The 23206-nt window shown below is 46.8% G+C and overlaps 1 protein-coding gene across 3 annotated transcripts; it reads right to left on the reverse strand.

Moving 5' to 3' along the window:
* Nucleotides 1–1690: 1690 nt before the first annotated feature.
* LOC135805269 (nucleolar protein dao-5-like) lies at nucleotides 1691–23112 on the reverse strand. 3 transcript variants are annotated; one of them, XM_065319285.1, is made up of 26 exons: nucleotides 22919–23112; nucleotides 21079–21158; nucleotides 18698–19061; nucleotides 18208–18246; nucleotides 17462–17805; nucleotides 16940–17167; nucleotides 16097–16177; nucleotides 15471–15713; nucleotides 14885–14944; nucleotides 13984–14049; nucleotides 13714–13785; nucleotides 12851–13054; nucleotides 12609–12722; nucleotides 12232–12303; nucleotides 10992–11099; nucleotides 10475–10543; nucleotides 8992–9072; nucleotides 8403–8450; nucleotides 7675–7815; nucleotides 6505–6588; nucleotides 5762–5863; nucleotides 5558–5595; nucleotides 4302–4368; nucleotides 3765–3931; nucleotides 3177–3267; nucleotides 1691–2586 (listed from the first exon to the last, which is right to left on the reverse strand). In XM_065319285.1, the coding sequence occupies exons 1-26, from the start codon at nucleotides 22951–22953 to the stop codon at nucleotides 2510–2512; spliced, it is 3075 nt and encodes a 1024-aa protein (XP_065175357.1). In that variant the 5' UTR covers nucleotides 22954–23112; the 3' UTR covers nucleotides 1691–2509. The 3 variants fall into 3 exon arrangements, with proteins under 3 accessions (XP_065175357.1, XP_065175355.1, XP_065175356.1); XM_065319283.1 differs by having other exon boundaries at nucleotides 12609–12725; XM_065319284.1 differs by having other exon boundaries at nucleotides 12609–12725; nucleotides 16097–16174; nucleotides 22919–23111.
* Nucleotides 23113–23206: the final 94 nt, after the last annotated feature.

Genomic DNA, 23206 nt, shown 5'->3' on the forward strand with positions numbered 1-23206 from the left:
GTACATCGTCATTGCACTGGCAAGCCAATGCATGAACTGATGAAGCTTGTCGGCCGGGTACCGCACGACGCACCAGTACTCTACGATTGGCAGCATGTTACAATGCGCTGAGTCTGTGTCGAAAATACTGCTCCCGACTACAACAATATTAGAGCCGGTTGGCAGAGGCCCAGTCTTGCAACCATCTGAACTGTATGGAGTCTAGCCCCAGTTCCCCTAGCTAGCCTCGGCAGATGATGCTCGAAAAGCAGTGAAACTGGCAGAACCATACCAACCTTATTATGGCAGGCACTTCCTTGACTTCTGCTCTGATTTCTTTATGCACATACCAAACATGCATGAAACATACCAGAAAAAGCACCAAATTCTGCCCATTTCAAAAGTTTCTGCCGACATTATCTACCAAGGGCTAGTTCTGACCTCTGTACTGGAGGTCTGGTACTGTAAAAGCAGAAATTTTCGGTGGTGTAATATTTTCGGTATTCGCCAAAATCGGCGGTTCGGTAGCGGGAAATTTTCGGTAAAACCGGTTCTCCAGGTAGGTGTACTAGTACTACATACATGTATACAGTATCGGTTGTACCGAAAATTTCGGTGCGTTTTATTTTCAGTAAAAATTGTCGGCACCGAAGTTACCGAAAATAAAACACCACCGAAAATTTCTGCTTTTACAGTATCTGTGTATTTTTTTGCCAACTGCTTTATGGTTGCAGTCAGGAGCACGGTTTTCGACGCAGTGCGTCCTCCGCCTTGTAACATGCCGCCAATAGGGCTTGAAAGTGATGACGTCAAAAACGGCCTGGGAGTAGTAAATTGACATCAGATTTCTATTTTGGATCCACTAAGGTGTGACTTTGCTATTGCCTCAGTATGTGGGTGCATAGCAACCCACTCATGTCGTATGCAGGTGCAACTTTTACTTCGCCACCAGTTGTCACCCCGCCCCCACTAGCCAAATCAGTCAGTTTCACTGGCAACATCACCTTGCTGTGAGTGAGACCGCTTGACTGAATGTGCTTGGATCCATACAAAAACTGGATCCAGGTGGATCCAGTTTTCGAATTTTTCAAATTGTTGCTATGCCATTGCTATGGAGTGACGTAGCACTTTCAAGCCCTATTGTCCAACATGTCATTAATCTACGTACATGTAGGACGTAACGGGTTACAGCGCTGCACCACGGCGCTGTATGTGTAGTACAACATAGTACCGGTAGTAGTAGCAGAATAAGGCTGTGTTTACATGAGGCGTTTCAACCCGGGTTGAGTTCGACCCGGGTCAGATTTCAACCCGCCATGTGCACAAAGTGAATGGCGCGTTTACATGACGCATTGCGCTTGACCCGGGTTGAAATTTCGCCCCGGGTTGATTTCAACCCTCCCCCCAAGGGGAGGGTTGAAACCAACCCGGGTCAAGAAAATCGTACAAACGTACTTCTGTGCGTATCTCGCGCCAGGTTTGAACAGCACTGCAGATGCAAATTTCGCGCGAACGGATTCACGTGACCATGCAGGACTGTAGAAGTGGACTTTTGGCGGCATATCAGTATTTGACCCGGGTCAACTGTCTTCATGTAAACGCTCACCTCTTTGGTCTATCGTACAGACTTTCAACCCGGGCTGAACTCGACCCGGGTTGAAATTTCTCATGTAAACACAGCCTAATACATGGCCTTATACAGCAACACAGGTACAGGTGCAAGTATTGCTGTGTTTTCATACCAGCTGTGGAAAGCACAGATTATTATGGTCTAATTCCAGAAGCGACGCATGCCGAAGAACGTGGATGAAAAGGTCAAGGCCGGTATGCTAAAAAGTCAGTATATATATCGCCACGTCCTGAACGCAGCCAGACTGCAGGAAACTATAAAAGGATGCCCCGGCCTCCCACATACATGAACATGAACAGACCATTAAAAAGCTAAGAGCAAAAAAAAGATATGCATAATTATTATTGCGCCAGCGAGAAAATAACAGACATGCCTAAATCCTAGCTAGCTACTACATGTACCTAGGCGCACAGATAACTGGTGACGTTCAAATGCCTCTATGAATAAAAGATAACAGCTGACACTATATGGTGGGATATTCTGGTAGTTGATGACATGTGCTGCGAGTAGAAGCTATACAGGTGCGATGGAGGAAAGAGTTAACGATACAGGGGCAACAAGGTGGTCTACATACAGTTCATCTATACAGTCTGGAGCACTGGCAAGCCCCGATCATTTGTGCCAGAGTGCCAATTTTTTCGAAAGTAAGTTCAAAAGTAAGCTAAGGAAACCAGCTGTGCAAGTCACACGGTTATGGTTAGATTGCAGGCGGAGCAAGGTGATGGTTAGATAGCATGTGGAGCAAGGTGATGGTTAGATTGCAGGTGGAGCAAGGTGATGGTTAGATAGCATGTGGAGTAGCTGTGTAGTCCACCTGTAGCTGTACACAGGCGGGTTAGCTGTGTTGCTGCACATATGTTGAACAACGCTGAACACGTGATAACGTTGCACATGCCAGGACTAGCTCGTAGAAACTACCTGAGTCAGGGTCATGAATGTCACCTTCTCCGACATGTTCTTGAATGAATAGGAGTTATCTGTTGACAGAGAGACAGACATGAGAGAGATAGAGAGGGAGAGAGAGAGATAGATAGAGAGAGAGAGAGAGAGAGAGAGAGAGAGAGAGAGAGAGAGAGAGAGAGAGATGCATATACAAAATGGATCTCAAACGAGAGAGCTTGAAAGCTCAGGGCCCTACGCTCTGCTTTTTTGCCTAGCTCATCATGCATGTTATTAGAACTGATCGGCTACATCATTGTACTGCAAAAACGTTTCCATCAGTTCGAATAACATGCATGATGAGCTAGGCAAAAAAACTTGAAAAAAGCATAGCGTAGGGCCCTGAGCTTTCAACCCTGTCAGTTCCAAGGATGCAATACGATGCCTGGCATGATTCGTGGGGTGTGCCTTCGCCAAGTGCTGCGGATGAATGCATCAAAACAATGTATAGCTCTACTGTGTCATTGACAAGTTGAGGAAACAGACAGCTACCACAAAACAAGTGTACATTGCAGTGTCAAGCAACTGTAGATAGATAGTTGGGCTGTCCAAGAGACTGAGAGAGAGAGAGAGAGAGTGAGTGTGTGTGTGTGTCTGATACCACTCAATTATGGTATCTATAACTCACAAGGCGGAACAATAACGATTGAGCCTCGGTAGAGATGCGACTCTGTCCCGGAAACGGTAAACCCCACCTGTCCAGAGAGGACATGGAAAACCTGAATGGCCACACAATGCACGCACATACACAATGCACACACACACACACACACACACACACACACACACACACACACACACACACACACACACACACACACATACGTTTAGGGCACATGACAATTTCGACAATGCACACATAGATTCAAAGACTACACCACTTCGAATTACACGGTGTATGTGGCAAGACGGGAGTACAAGTACATGTGCACATTGCAACGGATACTTTCTCACAACCCACAAAGGAAAGAAAAAAAGGTGACCGTCTTGCTTTCGAACAGGTGGTGAGGAGAACACCGTTTTAAAATTGCAATCCAGAGGACAGGACTGGTCTTCCAGGACAGGACTGGTCTTCCAGAGGACAGGACTGGTCTTCCAGGACAGGACTGGTCTTCCAGGTAGAAAAGCCGTTGGTCTGCACGTTGGAGAGGTGTTCAATCTACATTGTAGGTGTCAAGTCATAGTGTATACATGTAGAGTATACAAGCATACTCACCAGCGCAGACCCACTGACGAAGCCTGTTGTCTTTCTACCATGCGGCTTGATTTCAATGACACCGGCCTCTATGTTATCAAGACTCAGACACTTTGCCAGTCGCACGCCGTTCTTCTCCTGCGAACTGTCCAGCGACGAGCGTACGCTTGTCGTAGAAGCAATGATGCCTGCGAGCCCGGATGGTGCGGCATTCATGAATGCGCGCACGCACACACGTACACACATACACACATTCACATGCACACACACACACACGTACACACATACACACACAATATTAGGTTGCTTACACCTGATTAGATCATCACGTCGACGGCACAACCACAGCCACACAGGTATTGCTATACAAACTAAAATCTGATGTAGCGTTATCACAATAGCCGTAGACGGTTTCTCCTTCTAGCCCAGTTTAAAGCCAAGATTGGAAGTAACATTACACGTATAAGTTGCACAATGATTCTGCCAATAACATTCTATGATCATCAGCTGAATATGATCATCAGCTGAAGCAATTGACCACAGAGATTGTATACTTACACATATCTCCAAAATCCCCTTTCTCATTGACGACCACGGCGACAGGATCATCATCACCAGGAGCAAGCTACCAGTGCACAGAAATAAGCGACGCAGACATGCGCACACACACACACCCACACAAACACACACACACAGAAAAAGAGAGTCAATTCGGCGATGGTATGTTGCATGGAACAAGCCAGAAGAAAGAAAGAAATGGGCAGTTGACTCAACCTGCAGCAAATGTGCGTACAGCGAATTTCACGTGACAGCAAAACTTGTTCCATGCCCGCATTCGAGCACGTTCAAAACTGATCCGATGTAGCAGTTGATCGTGTAATTGCCACCATGTGTTTTATAACTTTTTTTATTTATGACCCTCATGTAGAAGCGGAGAATTCCGTTAGAGCGCTACATAATGCTGTGCTCTCAGGGCACAAATTTCATTAGCCTACTCAAGCTAAACTGATGAGGGGTGAATTGAAATGCATAGGTGAATTTAATACCAATAATAGCCTGGATTTGTGATATAGCGAACCATTGCCCATGTCCCTGTTCGAACCCATACCAAATTGACCCTTTATAGCGAACAGCTTTCCCTTATAATGAACCAAATCTTGTAGGACCGCGTGCAAACAAAGTGCACTCAAACTGCCATAGGCATAGGCCACTTGCCACTGCCAGTCATGACTTGCTGCTTGATTAGTGCGGGTGCATTTCTGTTGAAACAAGCTTAGGCTAAAAAGAACTAATTCTCCTGCACAATGGTGTTGGTTATATCAGGAGTCGACTGTATGAAGCAATGAGGTGCATGGTTTAGACATGCGATGACCCTGTGCATACAGCGCCTGTACGCAGTATGCACAGCGCCTGTACGCTGTGCATACTGCGCAGTACGCCACGCATACAGTGCCTGTGCGGTATCCATACAGTGCCTGCACGGTGTGCATACACTAGCATACAGTGCCTGCACGCTGTGCATACAGCGCCTGTGCGGTGTGGCTGCATGCCTGCTACAGTACACATACTTATTTGTCCTGCACTGCACATCGGTGCTTGCTATATGTACACTAGGACCCAGGAGTCGGTCACACACGTATTCCAGTTTCGTGCCCGTGTGTGCGTGTGCGCGTGTGTGTGTGTGTGTGTGTGTGTGTGTGTGTGTGTGTCCTAAGCCACTTGCGCACAGTGCCATGTGCAGCCCAGTGGGTGCATGTGCACATACAGGAGGAGCATGGCTCTCTTCTCTGCATACGGGTGTTCTGAAGTCCTACCTGGGTGGTGCTGAAGTCAAAATCACCGCGTTTCGTTTCTGTAGAAAGCAAGTGGAACAAGCAGAAACAGAAAAGGAAGTGGAAACAGAGTACAGCATCGCCTAACACAGCGTGCAGAGCTGCTTAAAAAAGGAAGAGCAGAATACTAAGTGTTAGCAGCAATGAAGGAGTAAGGTTGAGCCAACGTCTACGATGACAACTCACTTGGCTTGGCTGTACGAGACATTTGCTTGATGACAGCAGGTGTCATGGTGGGGTTTGGCGGCGGCATAAGGGGCTGTGTCACACCCACGATAGATTCGCCACCTATGAATAGCAAAGTTCAAATTACGAAAGAGAGAGAGAGAGAGAGAGAGAGAGAGAGAGAGAGCAGAAGTCGAACATGAAAGCAACACACCAAGGACCAACAGTCGTGTGATTCTAGTTGAGCGCTACTATGGCGAAACGAATTCACCACCGGTCAAACAGCCAGGCTGTACGTGCGGCTCCGGGATGGGACAAGAACGTTTCTGTCATCCATTCCAGCGGATAGAAGGACTGTGAAGGAACACCTGACGGCTGACCTAACAGCAAGATTTGTGCCCGCGGCCACTACATGTACCGGCCTTCACAAATATACACTGCCTACTGCCATTGGGCAGAGAATAGATAAATGAATAAATAAAGAATAAAGCGTACTACTGTAGTAAACAGCTACTGTAGTAGTTGAAGAAACGGCGTATCCTGAATAGCGTGTACATTTCGCCATATATACGACAGGCCATGATGTAGTAGCAGCGGAAGGGAGAGGAGCTGACAACCACTTCTTCCATTTACAGTGGTTGGGTTATCCCCTTCCCCCAATGCCGAATGATGATCATCCTATGATGTGTAGTCTCAACAAATCAATACAAAAAGTAAAAAATAAGAAAACTGGACAATGGCAGAAGAAAAAGCGGAGAACTGACCGTTATTGTCCCCTTCGTACGCCAGTACCTCGTTTGCCCAGTACTTCAACGGCCGCACACGCGTACGCCCACTGCGGCGAACACCTGCAAACAGGCCACACATTGATGATATCGCGCATTACACATAATGATATCACAGTATCACACACACACACCATGACATCATCGCTACTCTCTCCCCTAAGCCCCGGAGAACAAACGAATATTCTATACATGTAATCTCTTGAAGCAGATGCACTTGAATTAGCACACATAACAGTACGCAATACCCATTCATGAATGAACCTCAGCATCACAGTGTTCAGTCCATGAATTCTGCATCATCCTGACTGCTGCCCAAGATAGCGAGACTTGGGCAGCCGGGTAGTGCAATCAAACAGCACGAATGTTACCGCTTGCGTCCGAATATTCCTTCTGTTGCCAGCACTGTCAGTTACTTGCATATTCGGATACTGGTATTCGAATACTCATTTGTCATATCACCAATCTTTGCCCTCTGATGAGAGAATCAGAAAGATGGCCTGGGAATATGATGATATTGGTGGGCGAAAACTATTTTTCATGTTAGTCTTGACTTTATCGATGTGAGAAGGCTCCTTTGAAGCCGACCATTGCATTCATGCCCCCACCCACCCCCACCCAACACACACACACCATTGGACCATTGGACGCCCATCGCCAAAGGCGATGATAGCGATGCTACAGCAGAAGCCATAGCAGCTTGTGCTGGGATTGCACCATTCAACAACTTGCAAGGCTGAAGAATTGACCGCCACTATTCAGCCTGGTCTACACCACACAGCTATGAAGTGGCTTTTTTTCTGGCCAGTGAATCCCTACTTTTTGGTCTTTTTTCATTTTTTTCCGCACACACATCACACCACATACTCCGGCATGCACTGGCTGTTGGTAACCACCCAGGAGAATGAAAGAAAAGTCAGGAGAAGTCTGAGAAAGAGAAGAAAGACGTGTGTGACCATAATCGTCGGGAATCGAACCCGCAACCTCTCGATTGGAAATCGCTGCACATACCACTGCACCATATGGGACACACACACCCACACACACACCACCACCACCACACTCTAGACTGTCTCCGAACTGAACTACACCTATCACTATCACAGTTTACCGTTGCTGACTTGTTCATAGTTCTGTGCCTGCACATACCTTCAGCAGCCGGTTGACTTGAGAGAGTGTACGCATCTAGATTCTTATCCACAGGCAACACAGATGCGCCTACTGGAACATGGTCAGCACCATCATTGTCAGAGTGCCACGTCTTTCCGCTCTTCTTGCTGCTTGTCTTTCCTACATAAGTGAGAGCAGAGAGAGCGCACAACAATAATTATAGCAGTGAGGGTAGAGCAGTACACAACTAACACACACACAGAGAGAGAGAAAGAGAGAGAGAGAGAGAGAGAGAGAGAGAGAGAGAGAGAGAGAGAGAGAGAGAGAGAGAGAGAGAGATACACAGAAACGGTGGTATCCAGCCAGGCTAAGAAGCTAGATTTATACCGACAACACACTACACTGTGCTCCATGGTGGTGACTGTCAATCTGCTCCTACCGATGATCCATGGGGTTGGCAAGGGAACTGGATAAGCGAGGTCTGACTGCATGGCGGCAGACTCACTACGAGATAACATGGAATAAGCTGCTTGATAGTATACCAGATTAGACGAGGAGCCTATCCAACATACAAACTGACGGTTCTGCCAAGCGTGTGGTAAATCACAATATCTTACTCTCCGGATATAATCCTTATTCAGAGCTACTCTCCGGATATAATCCTTATTCAGAGAGACATAGAGACAGACAGACAGACACAAACACGTAGAAGCTATCTCCACCAATTTCACTGCCAGATTCGGTATTCAAGCCACACCAGTGCGTACCTCCTTGCTTTGCTTTGGCACTCTCGCCTTTCTTCAGTTTTCCTAAGCCTGGAAAAGAGGCAAAATCAGTTAGAGCTAGTTAGAACGGTGCTGTAAGTATCTCAATCTACAGTAAAACTCCTCTAATCTGGGCAGGTTGGGACCGAGAGCTTATGCATGCAAGTAAACATTTTTTGCCAATCAATACTTTTCGCAGAAGTTTTCATTGCAAAGCCATTTTTGCGACTAGATGGGTCAGGAAGGTGCCCGATAGACGGATATGGATGTGACCAGATTAGGGGCGTTTTACCGTATCATACTGCAAATTCATAAGGAGTATCTCTGAGGGGGTAAATGCAAAATGAACAGAACAGCGCAATACTTAACAAAGCACCACATCCGCTCACCCGCACTGACTTTCACAAAGAACTTTTAAACATACATTGTCCTACACACGCAGAAATCAGGGAGAAACCTAATGGAATTCAGAAATTGCCATCACAGTGAAAAGACGGACAAGCTCAAACCTATTAACAAAAAGGTGACCTCCAGCCCATCGAATCATGGGATTGTTACACCTGCTGCCGCTACTCCGTGAGACTGCACTCACCTCGCCTTTCTGACCGCACATCGATGATACGAGGGACTTGAGGAGATTCGCCCACCATCCGCGAGCGTTTCATTGCAGTGTCTAAGACGAGCAAAGTGTACAGATAATAATGAATAAAACACCACACAACTGACGGTGTACATCATTTTTTGCTGAACCATTCCTCTCGGGTCATAACGTACCCAACACCATAAGTACTTCAGTACTTTAATCAGCAGCAGGGTATGGATTACAATGTGTACAAAATGATTAATTAACAAAAGCAGGAGCTTGCAAAGGATAAAGCCAATAGCGTCAATCAAATGAAAACAAAACAAAAAAGGTTTCAGCGGTCGCAGTGTCGGCAGTTAGGCCACATTTAATATTTCACCCGTACATATACGTTTTGCGTCCCAGCGCTCGCACCCTGATCTCTGCACCCGAAAAAATCGATGCAAACAACTATGTGCGTGCATGGGCATGTACTTCGAAGTACTGTAATTCCAGGTATGGTCGGTGTGCACGCCATCCATTGCACGAGTCTACGCATGCGCAGATCTAGGGGCCAGGACTGCACATGTATATGCATACAGTCAACACGCAACGCTGAGCTGCAGAGCCAGCGAGGTATTTAACATGCTGCTACACAAAGCGTGTCCTTGCACTCTGAAAGTCCCCGAAGCAGCCAGTGTTGGGCATATGAAATCAGTTCAAATCACTGAACAATGACTACGAAGTAAATAAGGGGCTGTCCATACATTGCCGTCATTTGTCGCAACCATACAAAATGCAGACTTTCTGAGACCCCCCCCCCCCCTTTCCATCAAACCGTTTACACCGTGTGCAGTCATTATGATGTTCATGTACAGTAAATGGTGGGTTGGCCCTGTGAGCATAACCCCCCCCCCCCCACATTTTCCAGCCATGGTAAAAGCTCCTAAGACAAAAGAAAAAAAGCCACTTGACTATACACTCAAAAGCTGCTTCCACCACATCAGGTCAATCAGTTCATAACGTTACAGACAACCTTCGCCATCATCAGAAAAAAATTGATGTTGACAGGAGCAACTCAAAGGAATAGAAGCAGGGCCAACTGAAAGAGTGAAAATTCATGGAAACATTCACACAAGTTTAGTTCACACATTGCACACTACCACCACAGAAGGTAAAGTATCACACAAACTCTACTGTGAAATAACCCGCCAACGTTGGCTGAAACGTTACGAACTGATTGACCTCGAGTAACGGAAGCAGCTCTTAAGCGGATAGCCAAGTGGCTCGCTCCTTTTTTTGTTTGTTTGTCCCAGACATGTAGCTGTGTGGACACCGCTCCATTTCCCATAATAGGTAGCTAGTACTGTGCAGTCATGCATAGACTCTATGTGCAGTCATGCATAGACTCTATGTGCAGTCATGCATAGACTCTATAGAGAGTATGAAGGAGCCACACAGTAATGCCAGCATGACATTGTACTGACAACCACTGCGGCAATGCATAGCTTACAGGTGAGTGATTGATCTCGCCGAAGTGCAGGAGCACCACCAGCACTCCTGTGTGATGTTCTCTGAGCGGCTATAGCCAAGGCAAGGGTGGAAGTCAATAGTGAGGAGAACAACAACAACAACAACAACAACAACAACGACGACGACGACCACAACAACAACAACAACAACAACAACAACAACAACAACAACAACAACAACAACAACACAGGCCATCGTAAGAATAAAGATTTGAAACAACAACAACTTCAAACACAAATAACAAGAACGTGAGTATACAGATGACTGTATTGCACAATCAGCGTACCAACTTGTGTCTGTCCCATGTGAAAGAGCCAAGGGAGGCGGCGTAGTAAGGTGGGTGTGCATATGTGGAGTTGCTCGACACACAGCCATAAAGCAGACAGACTACAGTTGCGCTGTTCACACAACAATCATGTGTAGTTACAAAAGCGAACAAACTATACACACACTCCATGCAACACAAAAAATAGCAATCGAAGCCCAACACAGCCTACCGTCGTCCTCGGCATCAGAGTCTTCGCGAGCTGCAGTTCTGCTTTTCGTTGGCTGCTTTTTGGATGCCGACTGTTTTTTCGGTGTCGGCGCTGGCTTCTTCTTGGATGCTGGGGGGAGAAAGAAGAATGGAGGAAGAAATGGATTGTGCATGTACACTTCCATTCTCTTTAGATAGGAACAAACCTTTTTTTACAGGAACGCACCCAAACAGGCTGCAAGTCGAACCTGGTTTAAAAGTTACAGTAAAAGTGAGGAAAGCAAAAACCTGGTAGATATGAACAAACATTGAATGCACAGCTATTCACCCACCCACACCCAGTCAGTGTCTTGGTACTATTGTACAGTTGTGGCAAGTGAAATCCAACACTTGGCATAAGGGACTGCACCATGCAGTCTGCAGCCCCTGCAGCCCTGCATATGTACAGTACATGTGTTACATACAACTTTATCTGTCTGATGACAAAACTCGTACTCATCACAGTCAAGGTTCAAAAGGTGCTGGGAAAAATGAATGGGGATTGGATACCAATACTCCTTATGTGTACCATATTTGTGAACTGTGTGTATCTACGCTGTGACCTTTCGATCTGTTTGGGATGCATACAGCTCTATAGTACAAATTAGGTGCAGTGCATTACATCATTGGTGTCCATTTGTGGCACTGTCCCCTATGGCAAGTGTCGGATTTCACTTGCCACAACTGTAGTACTGAAGCATGTACAGTGCTGACATCTCAGTACAAACAAACATGTACATCCGGGCTAGGGACTCTAGTGCCATGGAAAATATCTAATCTTATTATACAAGGCCATACTGATTTCATGAGAATGAACATGGTCCTCAAATTGTACACTAATGTCCTTAGTCCAGTATAAAGAGAACAGTACAGTCATGGTACTGTCATAGCCGAGGTACTAAATTTATACCCAAGAGGTACTAAGTTTATACCCAAGGTTCACTGTACATCCAGTGATAGAGCAAGAGCAGCAGTACACTGGCCAAGACACTGATGATACAGACAGTACTCCCTGTGCATTCACTTTGCACGTGACAGCAGAAGATGACATCATGCGATATCAAACAAACGCATGCAGAAATAGATACACAAGCAGAGCAAGCTGAACAGAAAACACACAGGCACGCACACACAAACGCACGCGCACGTACGCAAGCACACACACACACACACACACACACACACACACGCGCACACATTGCAGGCAAGATAGGAGACCTTACGGGTGAGTGCGTTGTGACTTTGATCGTGTGCTGAATGCTTGCGTTTACGAGACTGTTCTCTGGCTGGGGTAGCTGTGGGAGGCACAAAATACCAAGACAGCAACATACGGTAATCACATTCAATGTACAAGCATGTACAAGCATGTACAAGTGACAAGGGATTTGATGAAAACATGCACTTTCAGGACTAGCTGTTATACACATTTAGGAAAGGTTTGGATGAGAAGATGTCCAATCTTATCTTGCCATTCCATCCCCAAGCCGGTAGAATAGGCAAAGAAGCCTAGAAAGTCTCTGTTGCTCCCCAGTGTTTGGTGGAAACCACCGACAACACAACACACTTTAATAATACTAAACCCACACTGAGAAGAACTTACGGGTGACATCATCGTCGTCTTCGCTGTTGTTGTCGTCGTCAACGTAGTCCATGCCTGGATGATCATCGTCTGAGTAATCCTCCGCCCCTCCGCCATCCGCAATATACTCATCTGCTTCTAGATAGCAACAGCGAAACAGCAGAAAATACATTGCCATTCTAATTCTTACGATACTTGAACGACCACTCAACAGGGCATCTCCAGCCAATACCTAGTGATGTTCAGCATACTTTAGTCCTTACCGGCAGAGCTTTCAACGAATGTGCCCTTCTTTCGACCAGTCTGCTTTTTCGCAGTGGATTGCTGTTTGGGAGTTGGCTGCTTTTTGGTGGTGGTTTGCTGTTTGGGAGTTGGCTGCTTTTTGGTGGTGGTTTGCTGTTTGGGAGTTGGCTGCTTTTTGGCCGAGGCTTGAGGTTTTGGCGTTTGCTGTTTCTTTGAAGCTGGGCCTGCGGTGTGGCAAAAAGTCACATGGGAAGAGCAGGAAAATGCAGGTTGGAGAGAACAAAGGACACATTTTCTTCTTCTTCTTAAAATCAGCTTTTTGCTATACAGTACACGTCCCGGGATTCTGTTTACTGTATGTAGCACATATCATTAGGCTTCCTGTATGAGCATGCAGGCACGGTGGCTTGGTTGAAGACCATAATACAGCAAGGAGTAGAAGGTACCAGGATCTAGTCCTGCTTGAAAGTAAGTGGGTTTTTTCCAACCGTGCTGCGACCAACAGTGAACTGGGAATATGTGGCCTGGTACAAGGAAACAACGGTTCTCGGCCTTTGGAATCTGGTTGGTGGATCTGATCTATCCTTGCCCCCTATTGACGAGCTGCATCTGACGCCTTGTCCTGTGGTGGTGGTAATTCACGCAAGCGGAAAAAGTATTGATCTACCCGGTACATGGATCCGTAATATACTAATATTTGTATTTATTCCCATAGTGATCCACGTACATCAGTCAGACATATGCACACTGCATGCATCATCATCATCACACGCATGCACGCACAAACACACGCCGCACCTCCTAGTAAAATAATAAAATCTACTACACTGTACTACCGCCATCCTCCTCTACCTCCTCCTCCCAACTCTAAGGAGAAACTTACGAGTAAGTGCATTGCGACTTTGATTGTGTCCTGAATGCTTGTGTCTACGGATGGGCTCTGGAGACGGAGGAGCTGTGGACAAAAAGAGGAAGAAAGATTCTGAAGAGAAGACACAGTGACAGAGCAACCAGCAACCAACAGTTTGACAAACCAAGAGAGCTAACTGGTCGTGTCAAAAGAGCCAGAGGCATTACCTCATTTGCCAGTATTGGCTATAATGAAAAGGAAATATCAACAAAGAAAACCTGGAGTAACACACACGTTGCTTACGCGAATTGCCGCCAGCTTCATACTCCCCACCACTGTTGCTATCCTCAGACTGATGTGTGGACGTGTCTGAACAAAATGAGAAAAACGGGCTTTCAGCATCACTCTCAAGAAGGACAATGTGGTAAACACCCAACCTTCAAAGAAAAATGCTAATAAAAATCAAAGACTGCTACACCATTGTGATTTTGCATAGCAGAAACTGTTATGCGAAAATATGACAATAAATTCATCCCCGTAGTGTCACACTGTACACTGTAAGACATGTGAATATAACGAGCAAGGTCATCTTCTAATAAGCTCTGTTTAGGCTGTAATGCCTCATACCGTATATTCTCTATTATAAGCACAGGTCTCCATTACTAGCACAGTCTCTAATACTAGCACACTGTGAGCACCTTTCGAAACATTATAAGCACAGTCTCTATTATTAGCACGGTCTTGGTGGAAATCAATGCGGCATGCATAATATCTAGCATGTATTTCTTCTTGCTTTGTATGGATGTATTGGTTGTAAAAATATAAGCGCAGTCTCCAATATAAGCGCGGTCTCCAATATAAGCGCGGGGTAGAGGGGTGTTGAAAAAAATATAATCACGGCGCTTATAATAGAGAATATACGGTATGTGTTATGTGCGTGTCCTACAGTGCATGCATCAGTATGGGAGGAATGCTCACTCGCTGCCCCACTGTAGTTACAGGATTCGTACGACGTCAACAGAACACCTTGTTGTTTTAATCTGAGTACAGGTACATGTCCATTCATCCACACGCTGCTCCAACTAGAGGTTCTTCTCATGCAGCATTCGTCGCAGAATATAGGATTCTATAGACGATTGTGCGAAGTGGTCAAGTGACTAATCAATAGTCAATAGCATTGTGGCAGTAAGACACATGAACTCACCACTTCGAATTACTGGTCTACTTCTGTCAGATTGAGCTGACCGCTGAAGAACTGGCATAGCTTTAGAACACGAAGGTGATAGCAGAAAACAGACATAAGCAGGTACAAAATGAACACTCCAGCACTGCCCAAACACCCCCCCCCCCCCACACACACACGCGTGCGCACACACACACGCACACACACACATACACACACATGCACACACACACACGCACACACACACATGCACACACAACTACAGTATAAATAACTTTCTTGGAGACAAGAGGCTTATCAGGGACAGAAAACTACAAATCTCAAGCTATTCATCGCCATCATCATCATCATCAATAAGGACCCCGCAGTTCATGAACCAGTACAGTATCTGAATCTTTTCCACGTTCTGGAGAATGGCGTGAAAACCAATCCGGCCGGTCCGCCACGGCCATGGCCGGACCAACTGTTTAGCCACCAACGTGTGTTTACTGCTGAAGAGGTCATGATTGTGTATACCCTCCATGTCATGCACAAACTGTATGAAAGGCTAAGGTATGGTCAGACTAATCAAAAACTGCTTCCGCCGGTCCTGGGACAGGAAGCTTACTTTCACTCGAATCATCCGACTCCACCATCGCCGCTTTCTTCTTTGCTGCCGGCTTGTCGCTTGCAGCAGAACGCCTCTGTGGTGTCGGGACCTCTAAAGTTGCTTTGCTTCTTGATGTTGATCGTTGCTCTGAAGCCGGCTCCCTGGGTAATGGATCACATTGTGTGGCCATTGATCGACGTTGTGACGTAGCTAGAGGCTTTTTCGCAGAAGCTAGCACCTTTTTGGCATACGAATCCTCACCTACAAAAAATACGAACACATGCACTGCCTTTTAGCTGTATTCTTAGTTCTGACCAACACACAAACCAAAGCCAGGTCTCCAGGTCTCAACTACACAGATGCTAGACAGTCAAATACAGGAGTACTCCCCCCCCCCCCCCCCCCCTCCACAACATACACACACTGCATGCACACACATGTAACCCCTCCTCCGCAAACACACACACACACACACACACACACACACACACATACACACACACACACATGTAGATGCACACACAGATGCACCAATGCACACACATACAGTCAAATCCATGGACAAACATAACACTATGAGGACCTAAATGATGAATTGACCACGTTGACCAACGACTGCACAATGTTCTGCCACTGGCACTTACGGCCTGAAGCAGGCGTGCGACTTTGATCTGTCCTATGGCGGCCACTCTTGCGTACTGGCGGCGATGGGGGAGGAGTAGCTGCTGACACAGAGCCATAGGAAAAGACACGCGTAAATCAATGAAGGTGAGAATAATTTGGGGGTTACAGCCACAGGAGATGGTGTGCATGGTTGTGTTGCGATCAGACAGCAACCACCGAAATGCTCTAGGGTTGGTAAGTCGGCATGGTCCACAACTTGCTAACTCATACCTAAGAACTCCTCAGTGATTTAACCGGGCATGACATGTATATCGCATTTGCTCGAATATAAGTCACACTTTTTTACATTAAACTTCAGGGCCAACAAAGAGACTTACAGCCAAACAGGACTTACTACTCAGTCATGTTCAACCAAGGTTCAACTCGAGTGACAGGAACGCACACAAACAGGCTGGAAGTTGTACCCTGCAGGCACGGTGACCAGGTGACTGGTATGCATATGATCACGTGACCGCTTATTCAACCATGTTCGATTGGGAATAAGGGCCGAATGCTGCATTGCAGCCTTCTCGGACCAAAACCAGTCGACTCGGCTTCCAAAAGACTACAACATATGGGCCAATCGTGGTCATCCGTGCTTATATAAAAACGAAATGGCGCTTTTAGTGACATTTTGCATACAAATCCCCATCTAGTAGGGCGCAGTCACCCAGTTTCGGTGGGAGTGGCGAGTTCGATTGGGAATAAGGGAGGACGGGAGCGTCTCAGCTTTCTCGGACCAAGACCATTCAACTCAGCATCCCGAAGACTACAACTGGTGAAAGTTTGATTTTAGGCTTTACTTCCCCTTTAACTCCACTTACACGCGCTGCTGGCATCATCACGACTGTGTCTTCCGCCGCCTTGCTCACTGTCCTCTGCATCATCCTGAGCAGCGTGATCGCCGTGAGCCGCATCATCGGCAATGTCATGTCGTCCTCCGCCAGCCGCCCGGCCAGGGCTTAGTCGATCAGTGGCAGCAGCCGTGCTGGCGGTATCCATCTCAGCCTCACTCGCATTCAATGCACTAAACGATTGCTGGAGAATGGACCCTGGTGAAACAAAATCAACAGAAGACAAGCAAATGCTGTGGTGCTCAGCGCTATGTCCAGCACTGCTTGGATCCCATGAAGAGAGAAAGTGTTGAGAAAAGTTCAGGACCAGCCTTACAGGGTGCAGCTACGACTCTGTGAAAAATGTCCTTGCAAAGTTCCATAAAAATGTCCTTGCAAAGTTCCATAAAAAGTGCAGGCAGAGCCATCTCCTATACGTTTGTCCTTCCACATACTTGTACTAGCATTGGTACCACTAGCAAATCTAGAACAGCTCAGGGCAAACAAACATACTGACGCTTGTCGCAGATGATGCCTTTCCTCTGGACGGAGGCAGTGAGGTTGGCCAGGCAGCAGACCGCCTAGATCGATTAGCAGATGAAGGCATAAGCAATTTGTTAGTGCTGCCGAGACCAGTCACATCGATAAGCTCCTCCGCTTCAGAATCCGCAACAATGGAGTCGTCTGGAGTCTTTGATGACGATGGCGTTGGCACAGTTGCTTGCGCTGCTGTGGTTGACGAAGATCTAGCTATTGCCGGTGTGGATGTCCGCCGCTTGGACAAGCGGAACTCATCACAGCTACTGCTGTCTGCGCTGCTGGCTGTACCATAAGTATGAACGCCTTGTGGAGGGGTGCTAACGGCAAAAAAAGGGTTGTGCACACACACACACACACACACACACACACACACACCACAATCATACACACATGTCCACCAGGGAGTCGCAGCATAAGTCCACTACTTACTACTTGTAGCGTGCTTGTAGTGTACAGATATGCTTGACTATATTGTGTTCACATCAAAATGAGCAAAACAGAAAGAGAAAGCGTGATGTGCCATTCGGGAGCCATTGTTCAGTTGGGCATCCAGAACAAGCTAGCATCTTGCTCCACGGCACAGAACACTTTCTGCTGCGCTAGGGCTGCATGGTGCCCCGCGCAAGTGATCAGATTCCATTGCATGCAACAACATGTACACGGTCAACCGGCAATCCTACTCCTATAGCAACGAAGCACAGCGCACGCATGGTACTCACATGGGTGGCCCCGCTGCTTTCAACGTACTGAACGACAGCCTGCAGCGAAGGACACCAGCAATCCAGACATGGTGAACAGAGAATGCAGCACATAGGCATGGTGCATGGCGGGGCGTGCATTGACCAAGACAAGCAAGTTGCACATGTGCTGCATTGCTATCAGTCACACTCGCCATACACAGCAGTGTGTTGTTTGTTTGTTTGTTCATTTTACTTCAACAGATACACAGCGGCATTTCTGCCTTCTCGTCTAACCGCACGGCAAGACTCTCACTAAAAGATGAAGAATGCACTAAGTATAAGAAGGCATGGTACAGAGGGAAATAATGTGAGCATCCACTGATGAGTGTCATGATCATGTGCAATCCTTTTCTGCAAATACATGTAGGACAAAATGAACACATGCACTAGATTCGAATCCAGCACTGCCTTCAATGCAGCAACGGTCGCCTGACAACTGAGCTGATAAGAGTAAGGACTAGCAGCTTACCTGCGTGGATGTACATCAGCCATTGGGGGCAAGAGGTCAGCGTTGGATGCATCAGCGATCTCCGCCAGTTGGCCACCGGCGTCGTTGACGGGCGTTGCATCGTCGTTGTCCGACCCTAGATAGGACAGAGTAGCATCGGCAGGTGTACCAAGCGTGGCGGACGCATGGCTGCCTTCGCTCCTAGCTGACAGCGTTACTGTAGCATCTCGCCTGCTGCTGCTGCTACTGTTCAAACTGGGTGTAGTAGGTGCTGGAGAGAAGGCTACGCTTTCCATGATCTCGTCCGCCTCCTCTGCCTGTCGTGCAGGTGGCACGTCAGGAGGGGCTTCATCCTCTGAACTCGGTGGGACACTATCAGATTCAACTGCGCAAGAGAACACGAAAATACCAGCATGAACCAGCAGGGTGTCGGCAACAGCCCGGACAACAGCAACAGCAGCAACAGCAACAACAACAGCAGCAACAGCAGCAACAACAGAAACAACAGCAACAGAAACAACAACAGCAACAGAAACAACAACAGCAGCAACAGCAGCAACAACAGAAACAACAGCAACAGAAACAACAACAGCAACAGAAACAACAACAGCAACAGAAACAACAGCAACAGCAGCAACAGCAACAGCAGCAACAGCAACAGCAGCAACAGCAACAGCAGCAACAGCAACAGCAACGGCAGCAACAGCAACAGCAACAGCAACAGCAGAAACAGCAACAGCAACAGAAACAACAACAGCAACAGCAACAGCAACTGCAACAGCAACAGCAGCAACAAATTCGATGAAAAGATATGTGCACCTGCACGTACCCTGCAATTCACCACACCAGTGCTAGAGACCCTAAACCCTGCAATTCGCCACACCAGTGCTAGAGACCCTAAATGCATGTATGGCAAAGCATTGCAACAACGCCATACTACCATTCACACCAGTTCAGGGTGCAGCTCATGTTTTGAAAATGAGGCATATTGACAACAAGTCCTGGCTACAGGTCTCACTGTACTTGTCAAGTATAAGAAATATGCACATTATTATTACCCTGCCTCACACCGCAGTTGGCTTTCGCCATCAAGCAAGGAGTTACAGATAAAGCTTTCTTCCCGAAGCTACGCAAAAAAAGACGATACGTAGTGGTGGTGGTGATGTGCGTGCATGTAGGTATGTGCGTGCATGCGAGCGTGTTGGTGGTGGTGGTGTGTGTGTGTGCGTGTTGGTGGTGGTGGTGTGTGTGTGTGTGCGTGTTGTTGGTGGTGGTGTGTGTGTGTGTTGGTGGTGTGTGTATGTGTGTGTGTGTGTGTGTGTGTGTGTGTGTGTGTGTGTGTGTGTGTGTGTGTGTGTGTGTGTGCATGTGTGTGTGTGTGTGTGTGTGTGTGTGTGTAGGTATACGTGTCACGAGGCGGCAAATGTAAGCAGGCAAGAAGGTAGCTATCCAGCATATTTGTTGTACAGTGTACAGTACTGTCGGTCGCCGAAGAACTGGGGGGGGGGGGGGGGGGTCAGCCTCCTAGCCAAGACCATTCTTATTTTCATGTATTACAGTTTATGGGCAGCTGAGTCACCGTGTATACATTGGTATGCTGTGCTTGATGAAATTCTAGCCTAGCCGTTCTTCGGCGCTCCGTTCTTCGGCGCCCGGCAGTACTTAACATGTACATCACATTGACCGTCTCTCTTGTCCAACTACTAGCACTAGTACACCGTAGCCTGTCTTCATCACGCTGAACCAACAGCATGGATTGAATTGTAAACAAAGGCAGCAACTTGTTTTCGATCACTGCTTCCAGGACACAGTCAATCTCCAAGAATGTACACATGTACATGTACCTGGAGTAAGCAGGATATTGACCCGCGTACTCGGGTGAAACTGCACCCTCCTATCAACCCCTCCTGCTCCTCAGTCAGGATTGATATTCGGAAAGTATCACCCTCGTACAGTGTGCTTGGGTAATTTCCTCTACCTCAATTACACTTGCAGGTCAGACGGTCTTCCTTTCCCTGGTTGTGGAATGAAGCTAGGGTGCCATTGTGGTTACACGTCCTCTACAGTACCAAGATATAGTTGCCGATGGCACAGTCGCATAGCATTATCATCGTTGAACAAGGCACCGTGCAGAGCTGGCCTGGTGACTGATCAATCACATGATCCGCCGGCGCTGCAACTACGTCATCTACAACTACAGATTGTCCGGGCCGGCCCGTGACACCTACCCGCACCCGCACACACAGATACGAAATAACGCGCCGTGGACCCTGGCCACACCAGACCCTACTACGTAACGCCGTCGCATAGCTTCGAGAATAAGCGACAATGAATCTATCACTGGGCGTGACGCTACTCGGGGGGGGGGGGGGGGGCCTCAAACAAAAGATCGTTTGACTGACCAGACACGTCGCCCAGCATCCTGGCATAGTTAGGGAATCCATGCTCGTCCTTTCCAACGGACGATGATGCAAATCGCTTCCTGAGCAGGCACAGAAATCGAACATCATAAAAATATTGAATTTATATTCTTTCCATTTCGGGACCGTCCCTAACTACGGGTACCGTATTTGGCGGAGTTTAACGCGCACCTGAGCATAATGCACACCCCATTTTTGAGCAACGTTTTGGCAATTCAAGGTATATCCGGAGTATAATGCGCAGCCTGGGCTTGAGAGCCTTATCGAACATAAAGAGACAGTACTAGTGTATAGTGCGAGCATTGTCAGAATTTATCATAAAGATAGTAATGTGTTCATTGTATAATGCACGTGAGACTGACGGAGTCTTGTACCCACCATGCATAAGTAGTGTAGCTGCAGACACTAGACATGCACACCTAAATATGGCTTGCACAGGGTGAGTGATGGCAAACTTCGCAACAATTTGATGCATTGCAGTACTTTTCAAAGTGTGTGCATTTTCATATTCGGAGCATAGTGCGCATCTGCAATTTGGGGCCTGAAATAGAACATCTAAACTAAAGCGCGCACTATACTCCGGCAAATACGGTAATATTTTGGAAACCAAATTTCGTAAGTTCTGCTCATACCCCTCCCCTCACGAACACACATGCGTATAAAACGAAAACAGGGAGATGCCATGTGGTGAATGTTCAGAAAACGAGCGTGTGGATGTAAGTTAGGTGAAAAGTGAGAGTGCGGTAATGTGCTCCTTCTGAATGCATTACGCAGGAGAATGAATATAGCCTCTAAAACATGGAGCTGACAAACATTACTTGCGTAACGCAAAACACTAAAGCAGGAGTCATCATACACATCACGGGACCTTGGATTGAACATCAAATGCTTAGAAATGGCAGACTTACGGGCATCAACAATCACGTCAGGATTTGTACAATGCTCACAATCTCCCTCACCCTCTACCCCACTCTCACCACCACTATCCTACAATGCTCACAATCTCCCTCGCCCTCACTCTCTACCCCACTCTCACCACCATTATCCTACAAGCCAGTTCCATTTCATCCCTCCGCCTGTTTTCGCTTCTGCAATGTGCGTCATTCAGTCTGCAGGGCCCTATCTCATCCGTTGTTTGGTTGCCGACTCCCTAGTCCGTGATGATATCGCATCTCGATTCTCTTTCTCAGGAACGATTGTAAGTTTTTTTATCCGGTTTATGCATTCAGTGTAATGCATTCAGAAGGAGCACATTACCGCACTCACACTTTCCACCTAGCTCACATCCACACGCTCATTTTCCGAACATTCACCACAATTATGGCATGTCCCTGTTTTCATTCTGGTATATAAGCCAGTATCCAGAGTTACTCATTACTGTTTTCTGATGATCGCTTAGTGCGTGAAACTCGGAGTTAAAACACACGTTTTCATCCTCTTTAATTATTGTTTTCATTCTATATCGTCGTTTTAATTTCCTCCGCTATTTTTCTAATTTGAACACACATGTGTCCGAAAACTTGAGCCGATATTTTCCCAGAGTACATTGATATTTCTTCAACTCATTGCTGGAGCGAGGCCTTGAACCATGTGAACCCCATTGCAAAATTTCGTTCCAAAATATCATTATTAATTCACAGACAATCCCTTTAAAAGTTTATTCTCCTCCTTCCATTCTCTTCTTAATTCAATCTCTCCATTCCCTCTCGTGGTATTGGGATCATGTGCATGTTAGACCCACAGATACAGGTAACGTTTTGACAAAATCAGTATCTTCTGCAGCTTTGGTCACACCTGTCTAAAGTCAATCAAACATACATACCGGCGTCGAGGTCGCTTGAGTTTCGGCCTTGCCATTTTACCAAATGATCAGTGAAACATGAAACCGTTCACGAAAGAACACTCTAGCCAGTTCAGAAAGAACAAATCAGGAACAACTAACGATACGTTGAACAAAGCCAAACGAAGATCAAGCAAGAAGCTGGATCAACTGTCAAGTATCCTATCCCATCCATCGGCCTCGATCACGATAAAATGCATCTGATTTTTGAATTAGACGCCGGTTCTCCGATCCGTATCGTGCTCGTCATGGTGACGCAATTTTTACGAC

This window comes from Sycon ciliatum, chromosome 1, assembly GCF_964019385.1.
Source record: "Sycon ciliatum chromosome 1, ocSycCili1.1, whole genome shotgun sequence".
In the NCBI taxonomy this organism is placed as follows: Eukaryota; Metazoa; Porifera; class Calcarea; order Leucosolenida; family Sycettidae; genus Sycon; species Sycon ciliatum.

Excerpts from the sequence above, each read along its gene's own strand:
- LOC135805269 (XM_065319283.1), bottom strand. The coding sequence starts at position 22,953 with ATGGCAAGGCCGAAACTCAAGCGACCTCGACGCCG. Across the intron at positions 9,073-10,474 it reads GCGAGATCAATCACTCACCT|ACACTGCAATGAAACGCTCG; the intron begins GTAAGCTATGCA and ends TGCTCGTCTTAG. Across the intron at positions 7,816-8,402 it reads TGCCAAAGCAAAGCAAGGAG|GAAAGACAAGCAGCAAGAAG; the intron begins GTACGCACTGGT and ends TCACTTATGTAG.